We start from the raw sequence: 12,070 nt of genomic DNA on the forward strand, positions 1-12,070 counted from the left end.
TCTGACTCATCTCTCAATACTAAATTTCCATTATCACCTAGAGCTGCGACTACAGAATTTGAGGTTGTCATGTTTACATTTGTAGACCAAATTGAAACCTGGGACTTATCCATAAGCACCAAATTCCCATCTAAAATCTTAAGTTCTGCCGAGTTCATGTCTGAAATGGGTGTCTCCCTATTTGCTACCCAAACTATGGTCATTGGACTAATATTTTTGTACCAAATTCCTATATAATAACTGGAAGAAGTACCTGGTTTGAAGAATCCCAGTTCAAAAGTCCCACCAGAAGACACGATTGTTTGTTCTCCAGAGAGTGATTTGTTTGCTCTGATGCTGTCACCCCCTAGGGAAAGATTGATGTTAATATAGAAACATAGGAAAAACAACATGGAGAAAATGAAACAACGAGTGTTCTTTGGGATCATAGCTGCAGAAGATCTGCGTTTGGACAAGGAGAGAAAGAGAGTATGAAACAAGAAGTGTTTTTTTTTTCAAGCGCATGCTATTTACGAGAAGGAAAGTAGTTAACTAATACTTTAAAGCTTCTACTAGTCAAATGATTTTTAATCCATGAAGGTGTGGGGTGGAGAGAGTTATGTCAAGTTGGACTTAGGGATATATTGGTAGACCAAATTGAATTGGGGTTGTTGAGTCAACTTGCTTTGAGAATGACAAATTAGGCTGTGAATCAATACATTTTGAGCAAATATATATTCCATTACTCAATGGACCACAAGAATGTGAGCATTGTTGGTCATATGATTTTTAGGGCCTAGAGCGAATTTCATAAATTAGCCCCCAAAGTTGTTGAACGTTACAAATTAATTTACAAACCAAAAAAAAATAAATAAATTAATTATGCAAGTGGTTCAAAGGAAGTAACAACCCTTCTCATTTTTTCGAGCTTGGAACCGACTACATTTAACGTAGGTAAAGTTAAAATTGTACAAAAATAAAATATTTCATGTACAATTAAAAAATAATAATAATGTAAAAAATTATGAAATTAAATCAATAAACTAAAACTTACAATATTAAGATCCTATGCTTGTATATATTGCAACTTTTAGACTATTATACTGTTAACTTGATCTAAAACACGCAATTCTCCACGTTCTTAGTCCTTTAAGCATGCTAGAGTTGAGCCACGATCATCCAAACCGACGAGCTCTTTTGTCACCATTAAGTTTAATACTGAAAAAGACAAATAACATTGAAAGAAAAAATAAAATTACAACAAAGAGGAAAAGACAACAGATTGAGATATGGATATGGCTGGACTAGACAATGCTACCTCTATTTGCCTCGAATTCTAGTAAAAGTGGTATGTTAACAAATCTCTCTCTTGAATAGCTCATAGCATTTGCTAAAAACTTATAAAAATTTGAGTTGGCATATTCGAAAAGAGAATACAAGTAGTTCACACTTGTTACCAGAAAGTTTTCCTTTTTACGCTTCTTTTTCTCACAACAAAATAAGAATAATTTAATTTGAGTCAAATTCTAACCGCATGCAATCTTGTCTCACTTGGCCAACCTTCAACCAAATGTTGGTGAAACAAGGTAACGAACTACGTATGTCTACAGGATTTTCACCGAGGTGGCGTGGACAAACTGGCAATTTTTCAATATCCTATTCAACATTTGATGTAACCATTGTGGATAAATGTACAGTTAGAGTTCAGTAGTTGGAAAGAGGTGTACAAGAGATAGTTACCAAAACAAATAGTTTGTTTGAACCATTTAGAACCATTTTGCCAAAAAGAAAATTATTTGCACAAGATTACATATATACCTTTATAAACATTTCACATAAAATTTGGATCAAATTCAGCGTAATTTCATGTACAGTTCTTAGTAGGGAAAAATTGTCCAAAGAGCAACCGATTGTCTTTTGCTCAATTCGGTCATAGATGCTACAATACGAAACCCAGACGAAGGTCCTAAGTATTCTATTCCAATCAACTATAGATAATTGAAGGTAAAGCAAAATAGGATGTTGCTAATTTGATTCATACAGAATCCTAATTGCAGCATTAAAAGGACAAAAACGTCAAGAAACCAAATCACAAAGAAGTCATAACTAAAAGCATATATTCCACACTCAGAAACATAAAAGCACAGTGATTTATTAAATCAGCAAATGTGTTCTCAAAGAGCTCCCTGAGATCCGTCACTGCAGCTTCTGCCAATAGAGAAACTAGGTTTAGAGCTCAGAAGCTTGCTGAAATCATTCAATTCACGTCGTTGAGTCATTGTCTTTGTTCCAATTGGCGAAAGCCATCCATGCCTGCTTTTGGATTGTTTTGGCAAAGCAACTACTTGACTTTTACGACCATGAATTGATGAAGATGATGCCTTGTGAGAAGCAATCCCACGGGTTCCCTTCCATGTAGCCTTTACTTCGGCTTGGAGTTTGGGTCAATTTGATGTGCGCTGATTCCCAGTCGATTAGAACAATCGACTTTGTCTTTTAGTGTGCCAACTTTCATAGATTGCCTGTTGCAGTAAGTGAGAGGTGGAAGAAGACTTTGTAAGTATTTCTTTAACTGTTCATCACCTATCTTCTTCTTGGTTGGATTTCCTTCCGGGCTTATAGATTTTAAAGAGTTGTAATTTGCCACAAGTTGACCAAGACATTTGGTTGTAGAAATTTTGTTGTAACGCTAGTCCTATACATTCAATTTCAGAAGGCAGTGAAGACCTTCGACCTCGCTGACCTTATTTCTAGCTAAGTACAATTCCTTCAGGGAGGAACAAGAATCGAGGCCTTTCCAAGCAAGAAACAAGTATATAGTAATCTACCAGAAATGAAAGTAATTTTTCGTCTAAATCATATGATGCAGTAGGGATATTGGGCAGACATCAGAAACTTGACTAGCACAGTCGAGCCCGCAATATCCAAAGAAAAACATAATTTTTCTCCTCTAATTCACCACTTTCACAAAGAGAGAGAGAGAGAGAGAGAGAGAGAGAGAGAGAGAAATCTTTATTTCAAATATAACATTGACACGTGGAGACCGAGATACTGCAATCTCATCAAATATTTCCGGTGAAACAGAAGGAACAGCGATAGAAATACACTCAATACTCTTGGTTCCCCAGAATACAGTACAAGTTGAAAGGTACATGAAATCTCCAACCCAGGCCCAAACACTGTTCGTAATGCTCTAGTGTCCAATCCTGGCATCGTGTAATTGCTAGGCAGTTATCATCCACGTGTCCAATGCATCATGCCCATTCACCAGACAATTTTCACCCATTTGCTAAGCGATTAACCTCCATCTACAAATTAGATGATGGACTTAGTGATAGCTGTCAAATGGTTTTCAATCAGTTTTAAGGATGTTTGGAAGGTTTGGGTAGTAGTTGTCAGTCTAGTGTAACAGTAGTCGGGCCGACGTAATGGTAGTCAGACTAGCATAGCGGTAGTCGAGCTACCATAGCAGTAGTCCAACAAGCATAACGACGGCCAAGCTAGCATAACAGTAGTTGGGCTGGTGTAGCAGTAGCTAGGCTAGTATAGCGATAGTTGAGCTATAATAGCGATAGTCTAACAAGCATGCCGATGGTTAGGCTAGTATAACAGCAGTTGTCCTATCATAGCAAATGTCACCTGACATAGGGGTAGTTGTCTTCACTCGATTGGCCATCTCAGTTCATCGTTTGAACCACATAACTACAATTCATGACTGAAGAAGCTGAATAAAGAGTTTTCTGCTCCGAGTCAAGTCAACTTGTTCACATTGAATTACAATTGTGCCCTCAGAAAATTACAACTGACCAAACAAAATAATTCTATGTTAACTAATTAATTTGAAGCAAAACATTATTTTGCAATAGTTAATCAATCAAAATCACATAGTGATCTTCAACCATCATCAACAATATCAACTTAGACAAAATGAAATTCACGAAAATACAAAATAAAACGAATTTTTGTAGTTTTAAGAGAATTTTATCTTGAAAAATGCAAATTTTTAGGCAGGGTTCTTCATGCTAGACGACAATATATTCTTCTTTGTCGATTAATGATATTGATTAACATTGAATTTGTAGGCTACTTTTATGAGCAAAATGACAGTCGTAAGAGCAATGTTGAAATGTGTTAGGAAAATGTTGTAATTGGCAATCTGTGACCAAAAAGACTAATTTGATGAGTTTGTAAAGTCAAGGACCAATTTGTCAATGTCTAAAAGTTCAGGGACTTGTGTTGCAATTTTGCAATAATTAATGTATAGGTCTAGGGTAAAGTTGGATGCTTTGAAGATGAAAACGGCGCAAGATTGGTGCTAGAGTTTTGCCCTAACCTCGCTCGAGCCTAAATAACACAACCTGCGTCGCTCGAGTTTGGCCACCACTTCGCTCGAGCGAGAGTGCGTCGCTAGAGTTTTGCCGGCACTTCGCTCGAGCGACAGTGTTATCCGACGTTTGGTAATTTTCCTTTCTCGCAAATTTTAAACGCTCCATACTGCCAAAAACGACCTACTATATAAACAAAAATTCAGCTTTTTATTAACAACCTTTGGCAAAACACATAGCACAATATTTTCCTCTCTACCAAAGGATCAATTGCAAAACTCTTCACCATATGATTCATTGAAAAAAAAAAAACATAAAACACCTTTTCAAACAAAACACCTATCAAAAATCCTCACTACTTCCAGAAGATCAGTTGATTGAAGATCGGGGAAGGAGGTTGATTGAAAAACTGGAGTTCTTGTTGATTTACGGGAAATAGAAGAAATACAAGGCTAGGATTTTGGCGCAGATCTGCAGAATCCAGGAGAGCTTTGGTTGATACAGTAAGGAGGTCAGAGTGTTGTTAGATACAGTCATGTCTGGCGTACTGTAAGTTGGAGTTTTCTATAGTGAATCCCTACTGGCTTTTGCTCGGAGTTTTTACCCAGTTGGGTTTTTTCCGTCAACAATTTTTGTGTTATTTATTGTTTTTTGTCAATTTCAATTCAACCGGCAATTCAACATAGGTAGTTAAATCATGTGAATGAATCTGGACAAAGTTTAATTTATGTGACTTGTTGCATAACTTAATTAAATTGTTAAATTCCGCATGGACACCTATTCACCCCCCCTTCTAGGTGTTGGTTGGGTCGAACTATAGCCTTTTCAAAATGGAATTTCAGATGACTAAGATTTGAATGACTAAAAATGGATTAAAAGATATTTTTCATTTCTCTTATCTATCTAGCGTCCAATTCAGCATCACGAACTTTTTGTTAATCGGAAATAACTCACCCTAAAATTCGACTATTTACTAAGCATGAAATCATTCATTAGTCAATCTTTGCATTTTCACTATGCTCTTTGAACTTGATAATTAAGAATTGTTGAGGAAAAATAACTCCATTGTCCAATTATACTCAAATTAAGAAGGAAGTTTAAGAACTGAAAAGTTGATAGTAGACAACCGAATTATTCTATACATATTAGAAGCTAATATTAAATAGTATTAGTTTATGTTAAGTTATAAATCTACTTTAGTCAAATAGGTGCATTGAAGAATGTAATTAATGAACAGATAATTCTTTTGTGCCGTGTTTGATTGCAAATATTTTTCATGGAAAATGTGTTTTTTTTCCACCGAAATTCCTACTTTTATGCTATTTGATTGATATTTTTTCATGGAAAAATATTTTTCTACTTTTCACGTGGCTATGTTTTCCTTAAAATCAAGGAAAATATTTTGTTTAGGGAGGTAGAGTTTTATTTTCCAGAAAATTCACTCTCTTTTTTCCTCTCCTCTATCTCTCCATCTTACTACCCATCAGTAAATAATGGACAAGTATAATATTTTCTATGTTGAAAACTAAATCAATCAAACACTTTTAATTAATAATCTTCATACAAATAAGTTCTAGAATGTTAGGACCTTCCTCTTGCGGCTCACGGTGATTTCCGGGCTCAGTTAACCATTAAACATCGAATTCAACATCAAAACCAAAGTCCCCAACTCGTCGGCGCTACCCTCTCCTATGGTTGCTTTCTTCTCTTGCTTGGTTGATTCAATCCACACACTTAGGATGGATACCACTCAGGTAAGGTTCACAAAGGCTCAAGCAATTTGGGTGGAGAAGAAATCACGAAGAAGATGAAGGCAGAAGACACGGCTGGACACGGCAGTTTCTCTTTTCTCACGGCTTCAACTTTTGGACGGGTTCAACAAGGATGAAAACACCAATATATATAGTAAGTCAAGTGGCCAACATAAGGTAAGTAAGGATATGGTAAGTAGGCTCAATTAGGGTTAACTTCCAATGGAAAGAATCAACAAGCCACAAAGAGTATTAGCCGTCCAATAGGTAAGGCAACGTTTGGTCGGTTCATCCATTATTCGATGTTGAATTATCGTTCAGTCATTTATGTCGACTGATAAAATTGGTTCTCATCATCGCCCGGGAGGTCGTTTGACAACATAATGTCTAACATAGAAAATTAAATTTCCTATAATTTATTTTATTTCCATGCTCGCAATCAAACGCAACCTTATAGTACGTCTGCGGGCACTTTGGTCATTTGACGTTTGTAATGCTATACAGGATAGAAAATTAAAATGAATTACTTTTTCGCCTCAACTAGCCAAATGAGGTGGGGGCTTGACCATACTAGATAAATTTATAAAAAAATAAAAAAAAAATTAAAAAAATTAAAAGGAAAAATAGAAAAAATATCAGCAGAATTAAACTCATGACTGAGTACAGATTTTTTATGTATCATGTTAAGCCCCATTTGATTGAGAGAAAATCATATTTTAAGTAGATTTTAATAAAAATTAATAAAATATATGATTGAAAATTTTTTAATCTATGAATTATGATTAAAATTAATTATTGACTCTAACTTAAACAAGAGTTTAAATGACTCTTCATATAGAAAGTACTATTGTCCCATAGCAAATGACAAAATAAGAAAATGATAGTGCATATGTGGCAAAGTTTAATTTATAATTTAAGTTGGTCAAATATATTTTTTATTCACAAGTATCGAAAGGGGTTAACAATATAGGCGAAATAGAACCTGCTGAACTAGAATTTCAGAAATGGAACCGTATGACAAAATATCCAAAGTTTAAAGCATGATTTCAATTTTTAAATATTCGCACCGAACCAATGTCCATTGCTATATTTTGCTGTTAATAACTATGTCATATTTATTAGTTTTTTCAAAAATAATAATAATAATAATAATAATAATAATAATAATAATAATAATAATAATAATAATAATAATAATAATAATAATAATAATCAAGCAATCAGAACAATTAAAAAAGTTATTGAAGAAATTGAGTATCCTCATTTTTTAAAAGAGAGACGTGCAAAGTTTGATAAAACTATTGAAAGTTTATGTGAAAATAAGTTGAACTATACCTTAATAATTGCTTTCTTACTATTTTTTTTTTCCTAAATTGTTATGATAGAAACTAATCTGAACCGGAAGAGATTCGATTATGATTCGATTCTAATAATTACATTAAATTGAATTCCACTGACAAAACATTAAAATTTAATTGATGCTTCTAGTTCTTGGAATATTCAGATTGAACCATTAGATGCTCATACTAAGGTTCATAAAACCTATAACTACTATTCACTTAGAATGTGTTTGATTGACTTTATTTTTTATGAAAAATGTCATTTTTCCATCTAAATTTTTTATTTTTTTGAGTATTTGATTGACAATTTTTTTCATGAATAATATTTCTAACTTTTGGTCACATGACCATATTTTCTTAAAAAACAAGAAAAACATTTTCTTTAGGGAGGGGTAATTTTTATTTTTCAGATAATTCTCTCTCTCATCTATCCCCTGTTTTCTATCTACTCACCAACAAAAAATTGAAAAGTATAATATTTTTTAGGTTAAAAAATAAATCAATCAAACACATTTAATTAATAATTTTTATACAAATAAGCTCTAGGCAATTGAATTGTCAAAGAAGTTATTTTATTTTCATACAAATTCATGCTCACAATCAGACACGCCCTTATATTTCACACCACCTATAAAATCCACAACTTATAAACTAATTTTCTTTTTTACGAAACATACTCATAATATTCTTTTTATCTAACACGATTTTTAATTTTACTTATTTTTGTCTGACGTGAATGTAATTTTCGTATCTAATATTTATCAAATTCAATACATGAAGGGTGCATGTGTATAGTGACAAATAGGGTGTATAAAACTTAAGTACATATTTGGTAGTAATTTCTTAATAATTATTTTTATTTATAGTCATTTTTAACCACACAATATTTAAAATAAATTATTTTCACGTTTTTCTATAATAGCTCCCTACAATTTAACCATACATTTTTAAAAAAAATATTTTTTTCAAAAGTTTCTTCCACTCCAGGAGAGAGAGAGAGAGAGAGAGAGAGAGAGAGAGAGAGAGAAATGGTGAAAATCGTGCGGAAAATATCACAAAAATTAAAAAGGCCCCAAAACCACTACTTTGGCATGAAAACTCATAAATAAGGCACTTAGATTGTGGATAATAATTCCCTTTCATTGTGATCAGGATTAGGACTATTGGAGTGTAAAAAAATTGTAGATTTTGAATTTTGAAAAGTAAGGGGTGATTCAATCATTTAAAATATCTTAAAATTCATCATTTCAAGTAAGTATCTTGACTTGAAATTTATGATTATATATGCTGCAAATTATTACCCAATCATTCTCTCACCTTTGTAAATCTAGTCAAACAATAACATACAGGTTATGCTAGATGGACAGGCCAGTTTCTCCAGGACGTGACCTTATCCAATTATCTTTATCCATAACAAAAATGTAATGAATCCTAATTGTAGGTACCAAATGCCCCCACAATAAGCATACACATCACATTGTTACCTAGGTTGAAACCATAACAAATTCCACAATGTGTGCTTAATTTGCGCGAAAAAATCCATCACATATCGAGATTTAATGGAAGGATTATAAAGAGAATATGTGTGGAAACTCTCATCAACTTTGTTGACGTAAATATGATTATACATATTGTTCAGCCTCATCTCAGGGATTAAACTGAAAAAGAGCCCATTCCAAACTCCAGTAGTCCCAGAGGCGGATCCACACTAGGTCATGTGGGGGTAAAATGACTTCACAAAATTTTTGTTTTTTTTTTCCAAAAAATAGTTGTTTTAACCCGTTATAACCTACTTTAACACATGTCAAATGAATTAGAAACATTATATTTATAACATCATTTCGAAGTGCTCATAGCCTAATTTTTTGCTTTTTAATGGCATGCGAAATGATCAATCGTAGCAAAAGTTACAATGCATCAAAGTAAGCCGTTCCAAATTAGTATTTCGAAAATTTTGATAATATGCTGACATTTAAAATTTACCAATGGTTGTATACTATCCAAATCCACAAATCACCTGCATAATCTGGAAGCTCATGTCGAGAACTACATCGTAATAATATCAAATGATCCAAACGGATATTGAAAATAGTTAAATAATCGTCAAACATACGTACTAAAAGAGGTGTTTAACTCTTCTTCTCTTTAAAAAAATTCAATTATTTCATTAACGTATAATATTTTTGCACGATAAATTTTTCAATATAATTTAAATCATTTATAATGAAATTTAAATGAAAAATGACTTCAAAAATTTTAAAATTGTTACGGATTAAATGTTACTTCCAAATTATTTTTGCGTTAAACTTAATTTTCATTTACTTCCTAGATTAAATGTGAATTTTCTTTCAATTCATTTACTTCCTACATCCAATTTGATTTACTCGCCATTAGCTCAACATCTATAAATAAAATGGTAAACAAAACTATATAAGTAACAAAATTCATTTAACAATATTGATAATGATATAATGAGAAGACATTTTCAAAGTATCAAAATGCTTATTAACTTATTTTTATTGATATTATATTGTTTTAAAAATTACACATTAATTTTTTATCCCAGAACTCAAAAAGTCTAGATCTGCCCCTGACTAGTGCAGTATCAATCAGTCCAATTCCATCTTATAATAATCCGACTCCCATTTGGATCTAATTCAAAAGAGAAAAGCCCAGGTGCAGGATCCTCAAGAGTTTTTCCAAGAAGTGTGAACTTTCTTTGTTTTTGTACGTTTATCATAGGCAAGGCTGCTACCAGGCAACAATGTATATATTGGATTATCAAAACTTTGCCAAAATCCTTCACTTGTCCTAGGTTCTGACTCGTCTCTCAAAACTAAATTTCCATTATCACCTAGAGTTGCCACTAACGAATTTGAGGTTGTCAAGTTTACATTTGTGGAACAAATTGAAACCTGGCACTCATCCAAAAGCATCTACTTCCCTTCTAAAATATTTTATTCTGTAGAATTCACGTCTGAAATGGGTGTCTCCCTATATGCTACCCAAACTATGGTCATTGGAGTAACATTTTTGTACCAGATTCCAATATAATAACTAGAAGAAGAACCTGGTGTGAAGAATCCTAGTTCAAATATGTTACCAGAGGAGACAATTGTCTGGCTTCCAGAGAGAGGCTGATTTGCTGTAATGCTGTCAGCTCCTTGGGAATGATCGTTGTTTATAGAGAAACATAGGAAAAACAAAACAGAGAGAATAAACCAACAAGTATTCTTCGGGATCATAGCTACAGAAGATGAGAGAGAGAGAGAGAGTATGAAACAATAAGTGTTTTTTGTCAAGCGCATGCTATTTATGGAAGAAAGGCCATGCACTTGTACTTTTTCGGTTCTACTAGTCAAATGATGTTGTCCTGCTTTTTATACCATGAAGGTTCCTCTGGGGTAGAAAGATTTTATGCCAGTTGGACTTATGAATACATAGGTCATAGGTAGGCCAACAGACCATGATATAGTCAACTTGCTTGGAGAATGTCAAATTATGTTGTGAATCAATACATTTTGAGCAAAATAATATTCCTTTAATCAATGTCACCACAACAAAGTGCTGTACGATCAACCCAATATTCAGTATGAAATGGAGCCAAAAAGCCCAAAACTACTAAGCTACCGCCACCATGAAACCGTGTCTTAGGGCGAATATCAGATCAGCATGGAGTGCCATTGCTTCAGCAACCGAAGGCAGTCGTCCGTGCAAGAAATATGAGCAGATACTATCATGTTCCCCCCCGCCCCCATGGTCTAAAATCTCAGAAAAACAAGGCTAAGTTTCTTAATCTTCATTCACTAGATCCTCCACCCTTGCATGAAAATTATAATTGCTTTGCATTAGGTCTTTGGGTGGTGCAATGTAGGCCACTTGTGTGTTAGCAAAGGGACAATCATGTCCAGGTCGTACATAGTAACTTTTCTGACAAAAAACTTCAAAAAAGTCTTCCACCAGCGAAATATACAACTCTAGTCAAGGCGAATCTTGGATTTTTGTTAAAGATGAAAATAAATAAATAAATAAATTTGGTTAAATTTATATATAAATAAATCATAAGGCAACAACAATTCAATAAATATTAACTATTATCAATAGTAATTCTTTAAATATACAAAAAATTAGTGATGTTATGACAAACGAAGTACATATGAATTGTGTAGTAAAGTAAAATCGAGAAGCCTGAATCTAAAATTAACAAATCTCTTTCTCAAATAGCTCATAGAATTTGTAGTGAACTTGTAAAAATTTGCGCTGACCTATCCGAAAGAGAATACAAGGACTACAAACTTAGTGCAATAAAGTTTTCCTTTTCACCATTTCTTTTTCCCACAGCAAATAAGAGTAATTTAATTTGAGTCAAATTCTAAAAACATGCAATCTTGTTGCAACTAGCCAACCTTGAACCAAATGTCTGGTGAAACAATCTCTTTAGGATTTTCACCGCGGAGGCATGGAAAAGACTATGGATCCATCAATATCCTAAACAGTATCTGATATAACCATTGTGGATAAAGGTACAAGTAGAATTAAGTAGTTGGAAAATTAAAATTTAGCGGAACAACATAATCTATTGTTTCTAGCAATGGCATTACATAACTATTTGTTTTCATATACACAGTTTATTTATTCCTTAATAATAGACTATTTGTTTTCGAATGGTCAGTTT

General features: G+C 33.3%; 1 protein-coding gene across 3 annotated transcripts in view; it reads right to left on the reverse strand.

Annotated features, from left to right (window-relative positions):
- The window catches only part of LOC111374115 (G-type lectin S-receptor-like serine/threonine-protein kinase At4g03230), a 5,814-nt gene extending 5,159 nt beyond the window's left edge, over positions 1-655 (reverse strand). The window contains exon 1 of one of the 3 annotated variants that reach the window (XM_022996743.1): positions 168-655. In XM_022996743.1, coding sequence (XP_022852511.1) covers positions 168-428 — 261 coding nt within the window. In that variant the 5' untranslated portion in view covers positions 429-655. Of the gene's footprint in view, positions 1-10 lie in introns of all 3 variants that reach the window. The other 2 variants (XM_022996742.1, XM_022996744.1) reach the window with 2 other exon arrangements.
- Positions 656-12,070: the final 11,415 nt, after the last annotated feature.

This window comes from Olea europaea, unplaced genomic scaffold, assembly GCF_002742605.1.
Source record: "Olea europaea var. sylvestris unplaced genomic scaffold, O_europaea_v1 scaffold1203, whole genome shotgun sequence".
Lineage (NCBI taxonomy): Eukaryota > Viridiplantae > Streptophyta > Magnoliopsida > Lamiales > Oleaceae > Olea > Olea europaea.